At 52.3% G+C, this 24,249-nt stretch overlaps 1 protein-coding gene across 2 annotated transcripts; it reads left to right on the forward strand.

The window, feature by feature from the left end:
• The first annotated feature begins 2,540 nt into the window (after window positions 1–2,540).
• Window positions 2,541–23,655, forward strand: Grtp1 (growth hormone regulated TBC protein 1). Of its 2 annotated transcripts, XM_032919132.1 has the most exons (8): window positions 2,541–2,693; window positions 2,974–3,125; window positions 10,814–10,972; window positions 13,165–13,289; window positions 15,790–15,886; window positions 20,735–20,907; window positions 20,981–21,166; window positions 23,429–23,655. In XM_032919132.1, the coding sequence occupies exons 1-8, from the start codon at window positions 2,647–2,649 to the stop codon at window positions 23,516–23,518; spliced, it is 1,029 nt and encodes a 342-aa protein (XP_032775023.1). In that variant the 5' UTR covers window positions 2,541–2,646; the 3' UTR covers window positions 23,519–23,655. The 2 variants fall into 2 exon arrangements, with proteins under 2 accessions (XP_032775023.1, XP_032775024.1); XM_032919133.1 differs by lacking the exon at window positions 10,814–10,972.
• The last annotated feature ends 594 nt before the right edge of the window (window positions 23,656–24,249 follow it).

Below are 24,249 nucleotides of genomic sequence, written 5' to 3' on the forward strand. Positions count from 1 at the left end.
TGTCTAGTGCTGTCTGCCCAGGGCTTTAGAGTGGCTTCCTCAGAAGGTAGCTTAGGACTGGGAAGGGTATGGATGGCCACTGCGGGCCACCATGAGTCAGGCTATGGTAGGACACGTGGTAGAGGCGGGTGTGCAGAGAGAAAGTTTACTTAGAGGCACTTGGCCCTTAGGTTTTCCTCGAACCTCTGCCAGAGCCTTCTATCTTCCCTCGCCACTCTACAGGGAAGCTGTTCTTATCAAACTAACTCTGGCTAGTGCCAGCATCCCACCCTGTGGTCATGTCTGACCACAAAACTCTCACAGTGGAGAGCATGCCTTCTTCATTCTCGAGTTTAAGTGTCGGAGGCCCACGGATGTTTCTCAGCCTGCATGAGAGGCACAGGCCAGGACCTCTTGAGGGATCCATGCGGGATTCCCCAGCTCCATTGACAGAAGGGCCAGAGTCACAGAGAGAGGGGTGTTGTAGATGCCATTGGGACTAGGGTACGGGACAGAGAGATGGGAGCTGGACATGGAAGAGGGACAAGAGATGGGTTGACATAATTGACCTTGCAAATGTCTTTCATTTGTTTTGGGTACATCAGCGGGTCTCGGGGAAGAAAGAACAGAAAACAGGCTTGAGAGGCAGAGGAAGGAGGGTCTCTGTGATTTCAAGGCCAGCCTGGTCTACACAGTGAACTCCAGGATAGAAAACTACACACAGAGACCTGGTCTCAAAAAGCCAACCAGCCGGCCAAATAAATAAATAAATAATAAATAAAATGGAGGAAGAGGAGGGGCAAATATGGAGGAGGCTCCCTCTGTGTGGCCAGACAAGGGGAAAGTTGTGTACGGACAGAATGCAGTCCTGCCTGTGGTCTGTGTCCCCACTGGGGAAAGGTCACGGCCAGAACTGGGAAAGGACGTTTGGTGTTAAAAAGCCATTCACTGCTGGGCTGAGCTGATCTCTGCAAGTTTTCCCCAGAGGCAGCAAGCACTCTGGGCGACTGTGGGAACTGGAATTTGGAGTTCTGCTCATGCTAGCACTAAGCTTCATCCAGTGTCAACAGAGAAGCTTAAACAGATCTAACTGGATTTTCAGGTTCATTTCTTGCTGTATTCTAAAAGAAAGATGGGACTAGATATGGTGGCACATGCCTTTAGTTCCAGCACTCAGGTGTTTGTGTGTGTGTGTGTGTGTGTGTGTGGGCGGGGGGCAGATGTAGGTAGATCTCTCTGAGTTCCAGACCAGCCTGATCTACATAGTGAGTTCCGGACCAACCAGAGCTACATAGTGAGACACTGTCTCAAAAAAATAAAATAAAATAAATAAAAGAAAGTAAAAAAGAATAAAATAAATAAAAAATAAAAGAAAGAGAGATGGGAGTACAAAAACTTAGTAGAGAATTCTTGTTCATTATAGTTTGGTCAAAGCGAGGGGGCGGGGGGGTGTAGAAACAAACCAACCTCAGGTTCTCTCATCTGTCTTACAGTAGTCTCAAAATCTAGAGAAAATGAAGCAAAGGCCAGAGATGCCTATGTAGCAGAGAGAGAGAGAGAGAGAGAGAGAGAGAGAACACTATGCCTATTATTATATAGCGCTACGCCTGTATTCTTAGCACTGAGGTCAGGATCATTTACACTGGGGTATACAAGTGTCCCAATGGACCAGGCTAAATTCTAATCCCCCCACCCCCACTGCTTCCTGTTAGGTACTTAGAGGCTTCTAACTAGTCCAAGTGAGTTCCCAAAGTCCAGCTGAGGGTCATCCCAACCACAGTCAGCAAAGCTCATGGACTTTTTCAGAAGAGACTTTTAGAAGTTGGGCACTACCTTCTAAACGCCACAGAAAAGTCTGCAACATCCGATCCGCCCTATCGCGACCCAGAGGCTAAAGGCGCCAAAACCCTATACTTTATTTACCTCGGCACGGTGAGCATTTATAGTTCCAAAATTTCTCCACAGATTTCCAATGGCTCCTCTCTAAGAACGGCAGTCAACTGGTTTCCAAGCCCAAAGTCTGAAATCTCAAGAAACTGACGGCGACTGGAACCACCAAAGAAGCTCGGCACCACCGTGGCACTGTGCCCCTGCCGTAGGGCACATAGCCGGGGCTTCTCCAGGCGAGGAGACGCGGCGACGACTCATTCCAAGCTAGACCTCGGGTTCCAAGGTTTAGAGAAGCGAGGACGCCTAGATGGTGGCCCTCAACACCGTTAGTTCTCAGCCTTGAAATGCAAGGGAGCAAAGTGGGGAAAAAAAAAAAAAGACTCCTTTTCCAGCATCGGAGCTGTAAGTCCGAAGTCCAATCCGCCAGGCACCGAGGCTTGAAGAATACTTAAAATCCTGCAAAGTGGATCCGTCTTCTGACCTCGGCACAGGTTTCCATCTGGATGGATTCTCAAATCCCTAGTGTCAGGCTGCAGCAGGTGGACTGGGTTCGGGCCCCTAAGCCCTCCCATGCCCACACCGCCCCCACCCCATCCCGGCTCGGTCCACTCTACCCTGCCCCGCCCCCACTGGCTCCGCCCCTCGTCCTTGTCCCGCCCCCGTCTCGGCCACGCCCCCGCCGGAAGCACTCGCGCGCCCCGGGGCCAGCGGCGCACCGGGGTCCAGCGCTTGGGGCTGCACTGGTTCAGAGTCCCGCGGTCCCTGGCCGCTCTCCGCATGGATCCCGCAGAGCGCGCGCAGGCGGCGCGAGCTCGGGTACCCAGGTGGGTGCGGAGGCCGCGCGCGCGGGGTGCTGGGCGCCCTCCTCGGACTGGGTCTGAGCCGGTCGATGCTGCGCGGGGCACGCGCTCTGGTCCACGGAGAGCGAGGGGAATGAGGGGGTGGAGGAGTGGAGGGGATGGAGGAGGGGAGGAAGGGAAGGTGAACCGAAGATGGACGGAGGGGCGTACCGAGGGGTGTCGGGTGTCGGAGCTCCTGGACCCCAGCCGCATCCCGGCAGGCGCGGAAACTTGGTTCGAGGAAACAGGTTCTTTTTGTTTGTAGGATCGATCCGTATGGATTTGAAAGGCCCGAAGACTTTGATTATGCGGCTTATGAAGAATTCTTTTCCACGTACCTGGTGATACTCACTAAGAGGGCGATCAAATGGTCCAAACTTCTAAAGGGAAGCGGTGGTGTCCGAAAAAGCGTGACAGGTGAGAGGCCTGATGCTGGCTGGTATAGCAGCCATTCAGACAATCAGGACTTTCTCCCAACAGTCAGAACCCCTGTGGCGCGACCCCCAGCGCCCTGCAGTGGCCACTACCCTGCAGTAGTTAAAGTCCCTATGGCACGACTTCCCAGCAGTAGAACCCAGTACAGCGCAACGGGTGAGCATGATTCACCCGCCCCTCAGTAGCCGAATCCCTCTACAATGGGACTCAGCAGCAGCAGGATCCCCACCAGCTGGAACTCTTAAAGCCAGACCTACACACACCATCACCACCCTGCGCACAAGCATACACAAACATTTCCGTAAGAACTGGACCCCATTATAGTTGAACCCCACCACTCCCAAGCACGACTCCTGGGACACCATGAGGCCCCTGTCCAGGCACTGACTTGAGGGGTGTGTATGTGCCACAGAGCAGACCAGACCGCTCCACACCTGGCTGTATTTTCTCTATGGTCACCACGCCCTCTTAACTGAAGATGGGCAAAGTCCATCCTTCCTTGGGAGCATCGAGAAGGCCTCTAGTTCTGTGGGGGTTTACAGCAGCGCCTAGCTCTTAGAGATGGGTAGGGGTGGGGCACTCAGGGTGGGGCTCCGAGTCTGTTCTTTCCTAACAGGAGCTGCAGCTGGGGGCTGGGCACCAGATGGATTTCGTGCTTCCCAAATCAGACGGGCTGGGCTCCTGGTAGTCCAGTTCCGAGACAAACTTTCCTCTTTCTCTGAACAGGAACTACCATGCCTCTCCAAGCATTTTTCCTGTGCTTCCCGTACACCACATTTGATAGTCATTAGTTTTCCTGGTAGAATCAAAGGTCCCTCCCTGCTTACAGAGCCTTTTGCTTATTTCACTGTGGAATCCTGGGTACAGGGAATATTGCTCTGTTGAGATGATAGAGACTTAATATTTGTTAAAGGAGTGTGTGAAGGTGTTTGCCAGGTGGCCAGGTAGACAGACCTGCAGTGTCTACCCAGCGGAGACCCGAGCGTAGAGGACTCTGTTGTCTGCGCTAACGTGTTCCCCCATCTTTCCCCTTTGTGGTTACTCTTCTCCGCGTTCAAGCGTGTTTTCAACAAACACTACTTTCTTGTCTTTTAAGGTTGGAAAGTCTTATTTACACTTAATACATAATTCATGCCCATGGTGAACATTTTAGTTGTGCGGAAAGTTATGCAATGAAGCCACCTCTCTCCCACCCCAGGCTCTAGTCTACCACAGAAGTGACCACTGGGGACTGACTTCATGTGTCCCCCCCAGGAGCATGTCCGTACAGGAAGTGACTCCTGTGGCTAGGAGGACAGTTAAGTCAGACTGATTGTGCCTGGAATAGGTAGGTCTGTGCAGGTCTCTTACACAATGCCAACATGAGTGCAGCCCTCAAAGCCCAGAGAGGCCTTGAACCTGTGACCCTCTGCAGGCTTCAGCCACTAGGCTTGGTTCTCAGTAGTCTAGTACCCAGGTCAGCAGGTTTGCTTTGCTTTTGAACATTTTTCTCAACTCTCTGAAAGTTTAAGTTGCTGGGCTGGAGAGAGGGTTCAGAGGTTAAGAGGCACCGTGGGCTTCCTGCTCTTCCAGAGGACCTGAGGTCAGTTTCCAGCACACAAACACACACACACACACACACACACACACACACACACACACACACACACACACATGTCACATGCCTTTAATCCCACCACTTGTGTGGGTCTGTGTGAGTTTGAGGAGAGCCTGGTCTACAGAGTGAGAACAGTTAGGGTTACATGGTGAGGGCCTATCTCTTTGCCTTTTTTTTTTTCTCTGACAGTGTCTCACTGTGCAGCCAGAGCTGGCATAGAATAGAACTCTCTATGTAGACCAGACTGAGTTCAATCTCAGAGATCCACCTGCCTCCATCTTCTAAGTGCTGACTGAAATTAAGTATGCATATGACACCACGCCAGGCCTGGCTAGAAATACATCTCCAAAAAAGAGAGTTTAATCTGTTTTAACCATCGTTTTGATATTCCTTTGGTTATGTAATATTCGTTAGGCTGTAATTACGGTAACAGGTATAACTGGTGTAAACATACATCTGGCTTCTGGCAGACCCTCGGCCTGAGGGATGGGGACTCAGGCAGGGTAGAGTTGTCCCGATGTCCTGGCAGGAAGCAAGGTGTGGGGGTGCTGGGAGCCCAGTGTTCCTGCTGGCAGTAAAGTGTTTCTAGGTAGGGACCTATAGTGCTGGCATTGTTCAGTGGAGCATAAAACCGGAGCAGACAAGTTGTTCCAGAAATGGGAATTTCCTGACAGATATTCTGGGTTGACTGGACTGGAATCAGCAGGAGACTGGTCCCAGGAGAGCCATCATATGAACCATGATCTGGGAAGATGCCTCCATGTATGGGGGTGGGAGCCAGGGCCTCAAGGTTAGACACCCCACTGTGTGTGTGTGTGTGTGTGTGTGTGTGTGTGTGTGTGTGTGTGTGTGTGTGTGTGCACGTGTGCATGTGCACGAGCCTGTCTGTATCTCACTTGGTTTTTGAGGCAGCGTCTTGCCCATGTAATCCAGGCCAGCCTTTGGCTTGAGATCCTTGTGTCTCAGCTCCCGGATGCAGACATTCTGTCTGTTCACCACCATGCGTAGCTTTCTGGGCTTGGCGGTGTTCCGCCTGTCGGAGTCAGTGGTGGACACAGGGCCACTTTTCCAAGTTCTGAATCTCACCAGAACTTTCTTGTTTGTTTGTTTGTTTGAGATATGATCTTTCTAGGCCTGACTGACCTAGAACTTGCTGTATAAACCAGGCTGGCCTCAAACTCACAGGCATCCACCTGCCTCTGCCTCCCTAGTGCTGGGATTAAAGGGGAGCATCACCATGCCTTGGGGTTAGTAAAAAGGTTTCAACAGATTCTGAAGGAGACTCAAGGCGGCAGTAGGGCAGACAAGCTGCAGGTCTCACCAGCTGCCAGGAGACCAAAGAGAGGAAGAGCATTACTGTTTCTGAGTTAGAAGGGGAGAAGCCTGAGTCTGCAGGCAACTGGATTGGGGTGGGGGTGGGGTTAAGGGACTGTCAGTACACATCCGATTAAGGGCTAGCATGCCTTTCTTTCTCCTTATCACGTGGTACTTCCTCTCATCTGGCTTTAGGCTGGCCTCCTTGGCCTTGTCTGTGTGAGGCAAGCATCTTCTGTATCAAAAAGGAGTAATCAACCGTAAGGGACACCGATTGTGCCAGGGGACATCAAGGTGATGGTATTCTGTCTGTCCCAAAGAGGTTTCTGATTGAGGATTTCCCCTCTGCTGCACGGGAGAGGATGTTTTAGGTCAAGGCCTATGCCCTTGGTGTCAGGAGACTGACATAGTGTCTCAGATGGTCAGCCTAAGCAGAAGCCGACACACAGGCTCTCTCTGCATCCGTGATCTCCCTGGCCAGCATCCCCTATCATCTAGAGGTCTCTAGTTACCTGCAAATCTTGTTATCTGAGACGTCCCAGATGACAGCTGTAATTCACTCTTCTGATGGAAGCCGGTATGGTGAATACTGTTTTTCTGTCTTATGCAAACCTCTACCTGGAGGCCCCAGGAACAGAGCATGCGTTCTCTGTCGCAGGGGGGAGCCTGAACTCAGCCCTCTGTTTGCCTTTCTCTGTTTAGCGTTCTTGGTACTGAGGACACCCAGTGGAGCCGTTTGCTTCTCTGTTCTCCCGTGGCTTAGTCACACACACCTGTGCATCGTAGAATCATAGTCAGAGCCAAATGCCCCAGACCTGGTTTTCCTTGACTCGGTTGAGCAGACAGACGGAAGCTAGTTTTCTACAAGGTTCATTGGCTGCCTCTGGGTGAACCCTGTCCTCAGAAGGAGGTCGGTTCTTCTGGGAGGGCAAGAAAGCTGTCTTCATTCCCCTTGGAGAAACAAAGCAAGTTGAGATAAGATAAAGGTGTGCTGGAGACTGGCCTCTGGGCCAGCGGGAGTCCCAGCTTGGCCTCTGCAGCGCTGGGCTGAATAAGGAAACTGAGCTTGCTTGGGTGTGGGGCTGGGAAGCCATAGCACACAGCAGGTATCGGATCAGGAACTGGTTTGGGTCTGTTTTGCCCTTTGCTTAAACACAGCAACAGAAACCTTATATTACTAAGTTATTTTTGAAGTTTGCAGTGGAACCCATTGTTCGGAGTGTTCGGGTTTGAGATTTTAGACAAACAGCCGAAAAGTTAAAATTCAAACCAGAGCCAGTGTGACTTTTCACCCCAGTTCTTAGGAAGCAGAGACAGGAGGATTGCTGTAATTTTGAAAGCCAACCCGGTCTACATAGAGATCCTGTTCTAGGCCTAGAAGCTGATTCCCGGAATCAGACGGGTGTGGGAGCCAGAAAAGACCCTGCAAGCATTTTCCGAAGCGGCTGTGCTGGTTTTTGCATTCCCACCACGCCTGAGGGCTCTAGTGGCTGCCGGTTTTACATCATTGGTGATGGTCTCTGGGCAGATTATTCTTTCTGTAGGTCTTTTTCATACTATTTTTCTGTACCTAGGGCTACATAGTGAGGTCCTAAAAAACACTGGAGAGGGGAGGTGGCTGGCAGTATGGGGGGGGAGGGGTGGGGGGAGGGGGTGGCTGGCAGCCTGGGGAGGGAAGGGGGTGGCTGGCAGCCTGGGGAGGGAAGGGAGGGGGTGGCTGGCAGCCTGGGGAGGGGAGTGGAGGAGGTGGCTGGCAGTCTGGGGGAGGGAGAGGGTGGTTGGCTGTATGGAGAGGGAGGGGGAGGGAGGTGGCTGGCAGTCTGGGGAGGGGAAGGGAGGGGTGGCTCAAGCCTGGGGAGGGAAGGGAGGGGGGGGTCTGGCAGTCTGGGGAGGGAGAAGGGGTGTCTGGCAGTCTGGGGAGGGGAGGGGTTGGCTGTAGGGGAAGGGAGGGGGAGGGGGAGGGGGGAGGTGGCTAGCAAGATGGCTCCACAGTTAGAATCTCTAGTGCTTACAAAGTTCGGTTCCTGGTACCTATGTCAGGCTGTTCAAAGTGCCAGGAGCCCCAGCACCCTGGTGGGTACCCCCCCTACACACATGAAGAGTTACAGTCTCATCACTTCAGAAGTGTCTGAACCGCTCCTTGCCAGTCCTCCTCTAGACCAGCTCTGAGTCGGCCTTTCCCAGGGTGCCATGGGCTGCTCGGCTGGGCTGCAGCAGTTGAGTTTGGTTTCCATATGCACCAGAGGCTCGGCTGGGGTCTTGTGGGCCCCGGTGGCTCATCCCTCTGCTGTTGGGGTGGTTCTCAACCTCTCTGCTTCTCACAGGCGGGTGCAGGTGCGGGTGTGTGTGTGTGTGTGTGTGTGTGTGTGTGTGTGTGTGAGAGAGAGAGAGAGAGAGTGAACGCAGCTCTCAGGCTTTCTTAGTGGGATTGCTGGATTATAGTAAAGGCTTAACTGGTAAGACATTGCACTGTCTGGCCTGTGTAAGGCCCAGAAGCGGATTCGCAGAATCCAGGGGGAAGGGATAGGAGCCAGAGTGGCTGTGCATTTTCACACTCCCGCCACTGAGGGCTGCAGAGTTTACATTGTTGGCGTTTTTTTTTTTTTTTTTAAAGCCATTCTTTATTTGGACAGACTTAGCGCAGTGGATTTCCTTTGCCACGCTTGTCACAAAGCAGTTGGCCTTCTTTGTAAGAGCCTGTTTTTCTGTGTTGCTTTAAAAAAGACTTTAAAAGATATATATGTGTGTGTGTATGTGTGTATATATATATATATATATATATGTATATATATATGTATATATATATATATATGACTGAACCCAGATCCTCTGGAAAAGCACTAGCGCTCTTAAGGGAAGAGCCAGCCCTGCAGCCAGCTGCTCCTCTGATCCGTATTGTGTCCCGTGAATCCACTTACCGTATCGCTTTCGTTACTGTGAGTTTATAGTCAGCATGGCACGTGTCTGTAGGAGATTCTCTCCTTCCACCTTTACACGGGTTTGCGAGAATTCTGGGAGCCAAACAGGGTACGGAACTTTCAGTGCACACGCCTTTAACCTGCTGGCTCATCTTTCTAGCCTATGTGAAGTTTTTATTTTTATGATTTGTCTGGGGAACATAACTGATGCCTCAGGTCTCTCTCTCTCTCTCTCTCTCTCTCTCTCTCTCTCTCTCTCTCTCTTCTCTCTCTCTCTTTAGAGCTGGGAATTGATCCTAGGACCCCATGCATGGCAAGCAAATGCTGTACTGTTAAGTTTTATTCCGAGCCCAGTTACTGGGAGATCACATTAGGCACCACCTTTAAAAGGTGCTACCTCCTGGTAGCACTGCTCTGGGGACCATACCTTAGATAAAAGGGAGCCGGAGACAGTTAACATCCAAATCATAGCACTCTGTAAAGCTAATTTCTTTTTAAAGTCATTTTTATTTTTTTTAAAAGCGTGTGGGTGTTTTTCCTGCATGTGTGTGTGTATACCATACGCATGCCTGGTGCCCAGGGTCGTCAGAGGAGAGGGCATCAATCCCCTGGGACTGGAGTTGTACATGGTCGTGAGCTGCCACATGGCTGGTGTGAATTGAACACAGGGTCCCCTGCAAGAGCAGCCAGCAAGTGCTGTTAACCACTGGTCCATCTCTCCAACCCAAAGTAATGTTCTTTTAAGAATAATGTGTCAAGGTGTCAAAGGAAAACATCAGAGCTTTGACTCTTTACTTCAAAGAAGCAAATACTGAAGATGTTATTAAGACAGCAGCAGCCCTGGGCCCAGGGACAGCTGTGGAGATGAGACAGGGTGTGAAATCGAGGAGACACTTTGTGTGTGTCTCTTCTCTCCTTCTGGCTCAATCGTGAGGACCGAACCTAAGTCATCAGACCTTTACCTACTTCCGACAAAAATATCCCTGTCAGATAGAGTGGTGATCAGTGTGAGAGAGAAACCGAGTCAGAGATAAAGACGCTGAAGTCGTGGTCCTCTGGGCTCCTGGGTTCTGCCGACCTATGCTGAAGGCTTCTGTCCTTGTCTCGAAGTGCTGCGTGGCTGTCAGACCTGGCCTAGGTTTCCTGCTTTGTTCCTCCAGGTTGGGACCAGTGCCTGGTTGGTGTTAAGGTCCCTGAGAACCATCTCCCTGAAGCCCTTGGCCCTTCCTCTCTACCTGAAGTCCCATGGGCGGCAGAGCCTCCACATCTCTGCCTACTTCCCATCTGAGGCATTTTTAAGTTTTGCTTTTGTCTCTTTTTAACTTTTGGTTATGTCTCTTCTGGTTCCGAGCCTAGGATCCAGGGTCTTGTCCACACCAAGCACATTCTATTCTACTGGGCCATACCCCAGTCGGGCAAGTGTTCTTCCGTCCTGCACTGGGTCTAACCAGCCTGGTGGGCAGAGCGGCCATCTAGGGCCAAGAATCATCCTGGACAGAGTCCTTCAGTCCTCAGGGTTGAGGGAAGTAGCTTTCGGGGCTGGTGGCAGAGAGGATGAAGGTGATCCCGCAGCCCTGGGCTGTCCCCGCTCTGGGTACAGTGGTTCTTCAGTGAGGTAGAAGAGAGTGGTGGTTAGGATATGCATCGGTTGTGTTCCATTTCAGAAGCCTTGTGGACGCCTTCTATCTGGGCAGAGTTAGGAAGCGTTCGTTTCTTCCTGGATTGGTTTAGGAAGAAAAGTGCTCAGGTGAAGAAGGAAGATGGACTTCGCCCTTATCCCCTCGGCTCTGAGCTCAACCCCCCTCGGCTCTGCGCTCAACCTCAGTCTTTCTGGGTTTCAGTGAAGCGCTATGTCCGGAAGGGAATCCCACTGGAGCACCGGGCCCGAGTGTGGATGGCCGTGAGTGGAGCCCAGGCCCAGATGGATCAGAACCCTGGATACTACCATCGACTGCTCGAGGGAGAGAGCAGTTCCAGCCTGGAGGAAGCCATCAGGACAGGTGGGAGGCCTGCGCTCACAGCCCTGAGCCATGTAGCTCGGGCGGGGAGGGCGGAGTAGGGTGCTTCTGGCAGGAGACTCACCCTTGCTCGAGTCGTAGGCAATGACGGAGTCTGCCTTACTGAAGACGTGCCTACAGATGCTAAGTTTTGGGGGGAAGTCAAGACTAAAGTGTTCACAAAAAGGACAGCAGCGACCACTAGCTCGTGAGGAAACCAGCACTCTGAAAACTCTGGTCAACAATGCCCGTGTGGACATAGCGTGCCGGAGTTTTATAGTTACCTAGCGGAGAACAGAGGGTGGGTTTTGGGTCAGGTAGCCAGGGCCTGTGTGGTTTGAGGCAGTCTGTGGGGGCGCGGAACCCAGTGAGGTCCTCAGCAAGCCTTGTGTGTCTTACCTACAATTGACTATAGCTGTCTGCTTGGAAAATGATTTTAAAGGTTCTGTTCCGTGCCTCTTTAGAAAAAAAAAAAGTGTATTGTGGGAAAATATTCATATTGTAATTTATCTCCTGTTTCCCAAACCAAAACTGTCCTGTTAAACACTACTGTCCTCTTACATTCCAGCCCTGGTATATGTCCTTCTCCATCTGCGTAAGTGCTATGGCATAGCCTTTTTTTAAATCGCAGGCTTGTTTTTTTTTGTTTTTTTGTTTTTTTCTTTTCTATTTTTCGGAGCTGGGGACCGAACCCAGGGCCTTGCGCTTGGTAGGCAAGCGCTCTACCACTGAGCTAAATCCCCAACCCCGCAGGCTTGTTTTTGAGACAGGATTTCGCTATGTAATCCTGGGGGGCTAGCCTCCAACTTGCTATGTAGACCAGGCTGGCCTCAGTTCACAGTCTCTACCTCCCGAGTGCAGGACTGAAGAGGTGCAAACCCTGGACCTGGCTCGTTTTGAGGTTTCATTTTATTGACTGCTTATGTGTTTGCGGGTACATATAGAGGACAGAGAGGCCAGGACGGCCGTGAGAATTGCTGTACCTTCTGTTATGTGGTTACCAAGGATAGCTCTCAGGCCACCAGGCTTGGCCACAAGTAACTTTCTTTTTTTCTTAGGAAGGTTTCCCAGACTGGGCTGGACCTCCATATGTACCATAAATGACCTGCCTGTACCCCCTGAGTGCTGGGATTACAGTGTACGCCACCATGCCTGGTGTTTGTGGTGTTAGAGAGCAAACCCAGGGCTTTCTACATTCGGTCAAGCACTGCCACCTGAAGAAGCCATATCCCCGGCTTCTGTTTTGAGTAACTGGATAAACCATCTTAGAGGACCCCATGGTGGACACTTTGGTGCCGCACAGACAGGGCCACACGCTTCATCCACACTTCAGCTTCATTGCCTTAGAAAGACGATGTCACAGTCAAGGGTGGATTCACCGTGTAGGATGAACGCTGCCTTGCCCTTTAGTCAGAGGTAGCAAGCCGCTGACCGTTCCGCATCACCGAATGTTTACAGTTCCAGGGGAGATGTTTTGGGTCTGGGAGGTTATGGAAGGTGAAGGGCTATGAGAGCAGGAAGGGGTGGGGCCGGGCGGGGAAGCCTTGGTACAAAACCCGGCAGCATGAGTTTACTTAATTCTTGGTATTGGTTTATCTCTGAGGAGAATCTTGGCCCATTCTCCTTCCTATGTTCTGGGCGGTTTTTGTTTCAGTTCTCTTGAAGCTTCGGTGCGTGCTGTAGCCCAGGCTAGCCCCGCCTTAGTGTTGGCAGTTGCAGGGCGAGCCACCAAGCCTAGTGTTTTGTTGCTGGTTGTTGAGACGGAGTTTCATTATGTAGCCCTGGCTGGCCTTGAACACATAGAAATCTGACTGCTTCTCTTTCTAGAGTACTGAGATTAAGGATCAGAGGGGTGTGCTCCAGGCTAGCCCTAGTCTTATATATTTGATCTTTGGAATCTGGAAGCTTTCTTCCATGCTGACAGGGTGATTGGAAGTGTCTGGTGGAGAGACAAGGAAGCCATGCGCCATTCCCAATTCTGAAAGAACACTGAGCCCCCTCACTGCTCCCCTTCCTGGTGCAGCTGTCTCCTGTGCTGCCCGGGCTCAGGTGTGTGACGCACTTGAGGTGGGGGCTAGGCTTCTCTGGGGTGACTTGGGTGCAGCCAGGTGGTGCCATTCCAGAAACCCAACACAGACTCTGGCCACCTTGGCAGATGGAGAGAAGCTTTACGGTGCTGGTGAATTTCTGTGCAGACTTGAACCGGACATTCCCTGACAACGTGATGTTCCGGAAGACGGCAGATCCTTGTCTCCAGAAGACCCTGTACAACGTGCTGCTGGCGTATGGGCTGCACAATCAAGATGTGGGGTACTGCCAGGTGAGCCCTCAGAGCCTTAGAACTGGCATGTTTTAGGGGGACATTTGGCACCCCACAGGTCCAGAGCAATGACGTATTGCAGGTACATGCTTTGTTCCAGGTTCATGAGCTCTAGGTAGGGATGCTCTCCTCACAGTAGGCTTGTCGCGTGTCCCTGCTGGAAAAGCAGAGGGCACCTGTTGGACGACTTTGACGAGGGTGGGAATTGGGAAGAGTGGGAGTGATGTTGAGTGAGCACAGAACAGGAGGAGGTCGGGGCCTGAGGTGCGTGCACTACGCAGGCTCCCGTGGGTGTGGAGGAGCATGGCAACGCTGTCCTCTTGTGTTTCTGGACGACTGGAGTAATGGCTCCCACCTGCAGATTTTGGTCTTTGGATCGCCAGTGGGGAGCAGTTTCCTGATTGTGTCTGGGAGTATGCTGGGGCCAGTGAACTTGCAAACTGCGTGGCTCAGCCTAGACTGATTCTGGGAATGTGAGGCCCGGGTGTGGGTGGGTCTGCTCTCTGGGCCACCTCTGCTGCAGCTGTTAAGGACGACGCTTCCTACTTCCTGTCCAGACCTCACCCCGGAATCTGACATTCCTGGGAGTGTCCAGGTTTGCCTTGCTTGTCGTCTGTGTCTAGGCTCTCCCATTTCGTAAGGGCACACACCATCCAGGTGGAGGTCCCTATTCCAAAGGGAACTCGTTTTAGCGAGTGACATCTGCACAGACCTGTCACATGAAGGCAGAAGGCTTCTGGCTTCGGGCACACAGTTCCTGCCCATAACATGGGGAGGTCAGAAAGTGTTTGCAGATGGCCTCGCAGTCTCTTTTGACGAGGATGGACTTCACGCAGGTGAAGCAGCGCCGTCCCCATGCTGAGCTCGTGATGCAGGAGTACAGAGCTGTCGTTGGTCTCTGCCCTGTCATGGCGCCTTGGTCCGTGCACTTTCCTTTCTCTCCTTCTCTTTTCTCAGTGCTGGACACAGAAGCAGGGGTCTTTCGCATGACTGAGAAGTTCTCTGACCCTGAGCTTCATTCAGCCTTTGTGGATGAGACATGCTTGTGTATGTGGTCGTGCGTGCGTACCTGCTTCTGCATGCAGACCAGAGGCTGACATCAAGTGTCTCGCCCCAGAGATAACTCCCCACCTCGTTTTAAAGACATCGGCCTCTGAGCTCCCTGAACCTGCTGCTTGCTAACTTAGGGGGGGTTTGAGCCAGTAGGTACTGGAGCAATCTGCCCAGCTCCACCTTGCTAGTACTGAGCAATCAGCACCTCTTCTGGTGCCGGCTTCTGCCTGTGGGCACTGAGGATGCAAATGCAGTTGTGGGACAAACACTTTGCTAGGGCCATCGCCCCAGCTCCTGTGCATCTGACTTGTGCACTGAGTCTCGTTCTTGGGGGCACTCTGGGCGGAGAACAGGCGTGGCGGCTCTGTGCCTGGCAGTGGTGTTGCCTCTTGCCGATCCTTGTATCTTTGTGCAGACCGCACACGTGGTGCCTGTTTGGTATTATCTGAGCCTATCCTGGTGTCCGAGGAAAGCTGGCTTTCTTCCCTCCTTTCCCGAGGAACGCATGTCTATTTTAGAAAGTATAGGTGGACAAGAGGGAGGGACAGGGAGTTGTGCAAAGCCCTAGCCTCCCAGAAATGACAGGAAATCACACTCCTAGGTCCCCATAAGCCCCGAGGGCCACGGCCTCTCTGCCTAGCTTTGTGCTAGAACTTGGCACCCTGGCGGCATCTGCCCATCAGGGGAGAATCTTCTTGGCTGCCCTACTCCTCCAGGCAGGACCACGATCTCTGCTGATTGTTATTGTTTGTCCTTTTGGGAGACTGAGGATCGAACATTCGGAGCACGTGCCTCCCCTTGAGCTATCCCATAATCCTTTTCTCACTGTTTTAAAAATTTGGAGTCCGAGTCCCAGGCTGGCCTTGAACTCATGGTCCTCTTACCTCCGCTTCTGAAAAAGCTGGGGTGGGAGTTACAGGGCTATGTCACTTGGGCCTGGTTGATGTTTGCTGCTGCCACAGACACAGTCGCTAACAGGTCGTGCCCCCCACCCCCTCCTGCCGCCAGGCTTCGGTGCTGGTCAGATGGCTCAGGTTGATCACTTAGGAGTCAGGCAGCATTCACTGCCTGTGCCACAGGCCAGCAATAGGAGGAGAGTGTCTTGGGTTTCATATTCTGAGTGGCAGCCGTGTTTGTCAGGCTGAATGCCCCCGTTTTGGCTGGCTGAACAGTGCAGACAACTAGCTTTGGATCTCTACTGTGCTAGGCAAAGGTCGGTGTAGTGAATTACAGTTATGAAGTAGCAACGAAATAGTTTTATGGTCGGGGGTCAGCACGCCACGAGGAACTGCATTAAAGGGTCACAGCGTTAGGAGGGGTGAGAACCGCTGGTCTAGAGGGTCACACGTTTCCAGGAAGGGCAAAAGGAAGGAACCTGCCGTGAGCTGAAACGCTGCGCCCTGTTTGCGTAGGTCTCTGTGAAGTTTGTTTTCCATTCTGATTTCAGGGAATGAACTTCATAGCTGGGTATCTGATCCTTATCACTAAGAATGAAGAGGAGTCTTTCTGGCTTTTGGATGCTCTTGTTGGAAGAATACTGCCTGGTAGGTTGAAGTTCTCTTCACTCACCCTGCCCTGCTTCTCTGAAAAGGCCTGGCTGGCCAAGTGAGGATGGAGTGAAATGGCTGGGGTGTGACTCAGGGAGAGAGCACTTTCTGGCTTTTATTTAGGAAGGTTTGGGGTTTAATCCAACACTGGGAAGAGAAAGGGGGGAAAAATGTAGTGAAAACTGGCTTTGTGGAGTGGAAGTTGAGGAGAATTGGGTCTCTCTGCTCGGGGTGTGCTCTTGCCTGTGTCCCGATGCTTCCTTCCTTCCCTGTGCAGCTGACTTGATCACACATGAGCCCCACAGTCCAGACGCACTACTGAGCTTGTTAGAACTCAACACGGCGTGGCCGGGGAATTGCTGCTTTATAAATGGGAAGGCACAAACCTGTGTGCCCTCTCTTTTCATTAGTAGAGAATGCTCACCAGTTGTAGTAAAGCCAGTGTAGACTCTGGGCTGCAGCAAGGGTCCCTGGGCAGAGCCGGTGCTATCCTGAGGGAGTGACCTGGGGCAGGATTTTCTTTCTGACCAGTCCTATTCGTGGCCCCCCAGAAGGGCGTAGAACATGCGTGGGAGGTGTGGCTTCCAGCCTGGGCTGTTTCCCTGGTTCCTGCTAAACTTCAAACATAGCCTCAGTTCAGCCTAAGTTGTATGTTCCTATTGGTCAAGCCCATTTCCCAGATAAGGAGGCTGGAGGTCTAGGGAGTTAGTCAGCACAGGGCTGCTGTTTGTTGTCTTTTCTGAGTCTGGGTTCTATACCATGACAGGACTGTGAGGTACGTGAGGTACCCACCTTGCTGAGACCTGTGGGGATGCTGGTGGACTGGGACCCACGAGACAGAAACAAGCTCACCTTGCTGCTGCCGTTAGTCTGTGAGGCTGGCTTTATGTCCGTTTGACCCAGCTAGAGTCATTTGGGGTAGAGGGAACCTCAACTGAGAAAATGCCCTGTAGGCAAGCGTGTGATGTTTTCTTCATTGACGGCACCGTCGTGGGTGGTGCCATCCCTGGGCTGGTGGTGCCCGGCTTTAGACTGATCGCTCTGCTTTCCCTGTTACCTCTCCCACTGGAGTGTCCCAGAAAGTGGGGCTCTTATGTCATGGTAGGCTTGCAGGTCCTGGGTCAGCCTTGTCTCTGTGCTGCTGCTCCTCCGTCCGTCCGTCACGATGACTGCCCAGATGGGAGTTTCATGACATCCTGTGGAAGGCTCTAATGCCAGGCCGATGGCCTCTCTGGGGTGGAGAATCCCTGAGTCTGCCTAGAGGGCCCACCACCCCTGACTACAGATCTCCTCCTCATGGTTGCACCTTCCTATCTTTTTTTTCCCCCAGATCTGAGGACCAAACCCAGGGCCTTGCACTTGCTAGGCAAGTGTTCTACCACGGAGCTAAATTCCCAACCCCAAATCCCCAACCCCACCCTCCTGTCTCTTAATGAATGGATTCCTGCACACCCAGGAAAAGTTTGACCTGTTTTCCCCTGAAATGCAGGGAAATAGGTTGCTAACTGCTGGTCACAGAAATACCTCTGCCCAAGCCAGGCATAACCGTGATGCTAAGGGCTCCAGGTCTCTGCAGGCCACAGGTCCTGGTGCAGGAGGGCTGGAGTAGGAGGTCCTGGTGCAGGAGGGCTGGAGTAGGAGGTCCTGGTGCAGGAGGGCTGGAGTAGGAGGTCCTGGTGCAGGAGGGCTGGAGTAGGAGGTCCTGGTGCAGGAGGGCTGGAGTAGGAGGTCCTGGTGCAGGAGGGCTGGAGTAGGAGGTCCTGGTGCAGGAGGGCTGGAGTAGGAGGTCCTGGTACAGGAGGGCTGGAGTAGGACCCTTGTCTGCTGGTCTCAGCTGAGTCTAAGCAGATACTCACCCCCTCGCCCTGCCCGGGATACACAGGCCTGTGATGATGTGTGAGTTAGACCCTGAAACAGGTAAGATAGATGATCATCCTGTGTCAGACTGTGAGACAGGCTGGGGAGATAGCCCCTCCCAGATCCCTTACGGTTCAGTCACCTTTGTGATCAAGGAGGCTCAGTGCAGACACCCTGGCGGTCCAAGTAGGATTTGATTAGAAGCACACAGTGGACACTGTGGGTTGGGGCCCCTGTGGTGGTGTGTTGACGGCTATTCTTCCTCTCCTGTGTGCAGCCACTTAACGCTACTGCAGGGGTTCAGGACAAAATGCAGGAACACAGACCCTTTATCCCAAAGAGCCGGTTGGTGGCAAATATCCCGGGAATCCTGTGTCTCTGCCCTTCAGCCTCAGATCTGGGCGCCTCAGGATATCCTTGAACTTAGGATGTGACTGAATCCTGGTAGGTGTAGGTGAGAGTAACCCCAGTCACAGCAAGGGAGAGGCACTGGTTTCCAAGGCTGGGCCTCTGGCCCTGGAGAGATCTACCTGTGAGGCCTGCTGCCACTCTCCTCCTCCTCCTCTCCCTTTTTTTTTTTTTTTTGAGAGGGTTTCTCTGTGTAGCCCTGGAACTACAGCCTACACTAGGCTGGTCTTGGACTCACAGAACCCCAGCTGTCTCTGCCTCTTGAGTACTGGGATTAAATGCATGTTTCTCTTCCACACCATCACCCAGTTTTTTGTTTTCATTTAGGCGGCTTGCAGAGAGGGCAGCCGAGCTGGCCTCAACGGGTTTATAACAAAAGGTGAAGGCTCACTTATTCCAAGCAGAGTCTGTCTGCCAGCAAACATGGGCCCCTGCACCCTGGAGCCAACGATAGGTGCTTTATCTGTAGTCAGAGGCCGACAGGCAGGGGGTCTCAGAATGCGTGCCACAGAGTGCACATCCTCTCTGTGGAGACCATGAAGGCTGAAAACTATCGAGATTAGAACTTGGAAACGGCTGCCCCGTCTTGGGGTTGAGCCTGGGTGTGCAGCTGTGAACCAAGGCATAGGCATCCTGGAACTCGGGCTGTGCCTGGCTCTGACCCAGCTTCTGCACACTGGTCAGACCTCATGTCCAAGGGTGGTACTGCAGTGGTACGGCTTCCACAGGAGACTGGGAGGAACGTGGAGGTATAGTGGGTTAATGCAGTCTTTTCCCTGGAGACTGTCTCAGGGCTGTGGAGTTCGGAGCATGAGTTTAACATCTCTATTTTTGGAAGCCGGTCTAAGCTTCCAAGCAGGGCCAAGGTCACGAAATGCTCCTCTGCAAATCTCCTCTGCCCAGCTCCTGTCCCTCTGCTGAGCTGATGATAGAGCTGGGGACGGCCCTGACTGTCCGTGCATACACCTCTCCCAGCTAAGCGGGATGTGCACGGTTAGGAAGGAGAGCCAGGCGTGGAATTCTAGTGTGGAATCCTCGTTTAGGAGGTTAAGGCAACAGAGTTGCAACATGTAGGTCATCCTGGGATCTCAGAACTGCCAGCACCCAGAAACACCCGAATAAGCAAACAACTAAGACAAGGAGAACAGACGGTGGAAAGGCTCCCTCCAAGGGGCAGACTCAAAGCAAGTGTGCAGGACAACTCTTTTTTTCCCCCCCTCCCTCCCTCCCTCCCTCCCTCCCTCCCTCCCTCCCTCCTTCCTTTTGTTTGTTGTTGTTTTTGGGATAGGCTGCCTTGGAACTCCATGGCCTCACTGGGTGTTGAATGTGTGCGGACTGCTCACTCTGTGGCACAGTGCCTGTCTAGCATTCACGTCATGCACAAGACACTGTTGGTGTATAATTAGTGTACCTCGGTTTTCTGTTTTATCACAGACTTAGTGATTTCTTTTGTAGTGTAAATCAAGCATTAAAATTTAGAACATCACACTGCACCAACAACTTGAAAAACTTCAGTAGTCAGGTCAGTGAGATGGCCCGGTCGGTGGAGTCCCCGTCTCCTAGGCTATAACCACCATTTGATAACCAGGACTCACTTTGTTGAACAGAGAAAACCAAGACCACGAAATTGCCCTCCGCTCTCTGCATGCATGGCCATCATGGCCCACATGCTCCCCTTTGCCCACTGAGTAAAATATTGTAATTTAAAGGAAAAAAAAAAAAACTCAGTAGGAAACTCAAAACTATTTTGGTAAGACATGTGTCTTCAAACGAAATGGAGTTCGAAGCGCTTGTGCGAATTTGATTTTTATTATAAGATGAAATTTACCACTCTAACACTTCCTGTTCTGCTCTCTCCTCACCCATTGTGTAGCTCAGGCTAGTCTCAGACTCACTATTAGCCAAGTACTACATCTCCTAAGTCTTGGGTTTCAGGTGTGTGCCGTCCTACCTAGTTTTTTTTTTTTTTTTTTTCCGGAGCTGGGGACCCGAAACCAGGGCCTTGTGCTTGCTAGGCAAGCGCTCTACCACTGAGCTAAATCCCCAACCCCTGTCCTACCTAGTTTTACCCAGCACTGGATCAAAGCAGTGAGCTGAATCCCAGCCCTGAGGCCCAACCTGAAACTCTGTCCCATTAACCCGTAACTCCCATTCCTCATCATTCAGTGGTGGCTGGGTGCAATGCCCTGCGATCTGAGGAAGTAGAATCACTCAAAACCCGTGTCTGGTCCCTTAGCTCCCTAGGCTGGCTGCCCTCACGGCTCCTCCGTGTTGGAGCTTATGTCAAAACTTCTTTTCACAGGTGATGAATCTTTGTGTGTATGTGTATCCAGGAGATGAGACCCAGGAACCTTGTACATGCTATGCAAATGCCCTGCCACTGAGCTCCTCCCTTAGCCTTAACTTGCATTTTGAAACGGGCTTATGGCGTTATCTGGGCTGCCCTTGAACCCATTCTGTGGCTCAAGCAGCCATCAAACTTATCCTGCCTTAGCCTCCCAAGTAGCTGGGAGTGCAGGCCTCTGCCCTCAGGCCCTGCTGATTTGAGTCTCAGTTTCCCTTCTCCTGTCTGTGTGGCAGATTACTATAGCCCGGCAATGTTGGGGCTGAAGACTGATCAAGAGGTCCTGGCAGAGCTGGTGAGGATGAAGCTACCGGCGGTGGCAGCACTGATGGATGGCCACGGTGTGCTGTGGACTCTGCTGGTGTCCCGCTGGTTCATCTGCCTGTTTGTGGATATTCTCCCTGTGGAGGTGAGCACCTCGGTCAGCCCCAGGAGCCGAGTGGGCCACAGTGAAGTGATAGGGCATTTCTGTGTCTCTACAGACGGTGCTACGAATCTGGGACTGTTTGTTCAACGAAGGCTCCAAAATCATATTCCGGGTAGCTCTGACCTTAATTAAGCAACATCAGGAATTTATATTGGAAGCCAGCAGTGTTCCAGACATCTGTGACAAGTTCAAGCAGATCACCAAAGGGGACTTTGTGACAGAGTGTCACACGTTCATGCAGGTAAGTTCTGGGCTGCTTGGCCTGTGCAGGGGCTCCAGTTCTGTCTCCCCTAGCAGCTGCACCGAGTGTCCTGGTGCCTCTGCTGAGTCCTCCTCCCCATGAGGGGCAGCCTCTCTCCCTGAGCTGCAGTCTAGTGGCTGGTCCCCTACTTCCCTCCCACTCATCTGCAGCCTGGGAGCTGCTGGCCAGCCAAAGTGGCTGCAAAGTCCCTCTGACTGAGGGAGTCTCCCTGAGGCCACCACTGCTCACCTGGAAAGACTGTTCACACTGACTGGAAATGTTTTGGTTCCCTGGAGTCTGGGGACAGGAGGAGGCATGGCGGTGAGGCCTGCGTGTCCTCAGCTGACTTAAAGCCTAGCCACACAGGTTCTGTTGATCACAGAAGGCCATGGCCTTCCTACTGCCCTGATAAGACACAGTCATCCGTGGTACCTACGAGTGTCAATCATGAAGCTAGGGGTGGCTGCTGTGTCCTGACCTGGTCCAGGCTGCATAGACTGGCTCAGAAACCACTGAACATGAGGTGGGATGAGGTTGGCTAAGGCTGGTGAACTGAGAGGCCCTCAGAGCCCAGAGCTGAGTAATCTTGGCAGGACCTGGTACAAGGCTGAACCTGAGTGTTCAGTAGTTTTCTGCTTTAGTCAGGGATTTTGCGGTGTAGCCCTGGCTGGCCTGGATCTTCCTACATAGACCCACAGTGGACTTTCGAAGTGAGATCAGGCTGCTTCTGCCGCCTGAATCCCGGGGTTAAAAGGGCACTATCACATCTAACATCTTTAGAGCTGTAGCTTGAAGCCCCTTGTTGGCAAGAAGCACCATTGGAGGCTGGGCATGGTGCCTCATGCCTTTAATTCCACCATCAGGAGTCTCACAGGAAGGTTGCCATCGGGCACACCTGGGCTGGTTCTGCTCGTGCAGGCCAGATGAAATGCACAGTTCCCTGAGTGGGTGAAGGGATAGGAACCCTGGGAAATGACCTCATAGCTGTGTCCCACTCTTCATATTGCTGAAGCCAAGCCAGGGGATTCTGGGTTATGGACAGGGCTCTTCTGTAAGCTTTTTGGAGTTGGGGCTTCATAGGATAACAAAACCAGACAAGGACCCCAGGCTTCCCAGAACCACAAGTTCAAAGGCTGTAGAGTGTGTCCTCTCATAGACACTCGAATCTGGCTTGAGGCTACCCGAGGGACACCATGGGGAGAACCCAAGGGTCCTTCCTCTGTATCTACACTGAGCCTGGCTAGGTACTGACTGCTATGGGACTGGGGCTCACTGACGGGCGTGTTCTGCTGATCCTGTGCCCTGAGTGATTTAAAGTTGTGTTCCACAGGTCTTGCCATCTTTGCAGTCAAGTTGTTTGGTCTGGTGAAATGGCTCCTTGCCACCTGTCCTGGAAGGGGCACAGCCTGTCCTTCCACAGGCACTTACATGGTGCATCTTGGAGAATGTGGTTAGACGGCCTTCCTGGGAGTTGGAGTGATTCCTCTCCTGCCGGGTTCCGCCCTCCCAAGCCTGCTGCAAACGGCAGCAGTGTGGCCTCCAGTCAGACGCCAAGTCCGAGCAGACTCGGGCACACTTTCACCTGCTGAGCTCGGCCTAAAGATGTGCTGTCAGGGATGCCCAGGCCCTCTTAGGCAGAGAGCTGTCTGGTCTCCATCCCTCTGACCTTCTGTGGCACTGTCACCTGCGTCATGAGCTCAGTCCAGCCTGACAAGCCGGTCTTGGTTGGCTTGACCTCTGTATCCCAAGATTGTGAAAGTCAAAAGTGTTCTTGCTTGGACTTTGTAGAAACCCAGACCTAAGTGTATTCAGCACACGGCAGCCTGTGGGTAAGGCACCTCTCGTGTAGGACCCTGCTGCGATGTACCTAGAAGACTGACCCAAGCCCACGTCTTGGCAGGCTGGTTTGCCTGCCAGGCTCCGCCCTTCTTTCCTTCTTCCCGAGACAGGGTTTGTGTGGTCTTTGTGGTCCTAGAACACACTCTGGATGGACCACACTGGCCTCACACGCAAGAAATCTGCGTGCCTCTGCCTCCTGAGCGAGTGTTGGGATCACAGATGTGAGCCACCCCTGCCCAGCTGGTCCTCGTTTCTGAGAAAAGGTCTTGCCTTAGCTGGCCTGAACAACAGATCTGCCCCTTCTCTCAGTGTGGGGCTGAGAGACTTGTAACACCATGTCCACAGTGGGGCCTTTTAAGGGACAGCTAAAGTGAAAATGTGTTATGAGGGCTTGTTTGGGAAAACATTTTGTTTTTCTTCCAGAAAATATTTTCAGAACCAGGAAGCCTGTCCATGGCGACCATCACTAGGCTCCGGGAAAGTTGCCGAGCTGCGCTGCAGGCACAGAGCTGAGTGCACAGGCTCGCACCGTCCGCCGCTGCAGTTCTCTTCCAGAGCACACACTTCCCCAGTTCCTATCACGTTGTTCCTCTTGTAAATACTTGAAATCGCGACGCTCAATGTGAACTTTTAAAAGAATGATTTAAAGTGAACTTTTAAAAGAATGATTTAAAGTGAACTTTTAAAAGAATGATTTAAAGTTCATGTTCTACATTTTTTCCTACTTTTGGAGTCATAAATTGAATTATCTGGTCCAGCCTGATGGCCTTAGTTGGGTCCCAGGACCCATAAGCGGAAGCAGAGAAGACTCTCTTCAAATGGTCATACTGAAACAGACACCCACACCGTCCTCCCAGGATGCATTCCTAGCCTGTACCCCATGGGGATAAGTGGGACAGAGTAGCCCACTCCTGAGCATGGTCACTTGTGATGACCCCTGGCTTTCTCAGAATGGATATTACACGTTGGGTTGGTCAGGGCCCTGAACAGGCTCTTCAGCAGGCTGGCCTTCCAGACCCTACCCCAAGGTCCTACACAGCCAGCACAGCCTAACTAAATAGCATCACTAAATAGAGCCTGGATGTCAGGTCTTGTCCAATGGCAGCTGCTATCAGCCCCCAGCGGGCTTCCATTTATGGTGTCTCAAAGTCACCGCCCTAGCCGGGTGGCATGATACCCCAGCCCTATCCAGGAGTGGGTGGGCTCAAGAGCTGCACCACACATTCCCATCCAGATATTTCCCA

The sequence above is a fragment of the Rattus rattus genome, chromosome 13 (assembly GCF_011064425.1).
Source record: "Rattus rattus isolate New Zealand chromosome 13, Rrattus_CSIRO_v1, whole genome shotgun sequence".
Lineage (NCBI taxonomy): Eukaryota > Metazoa > Chordata > Mammalia > Rodentia > Muridae > Rattus > Rattus rattus.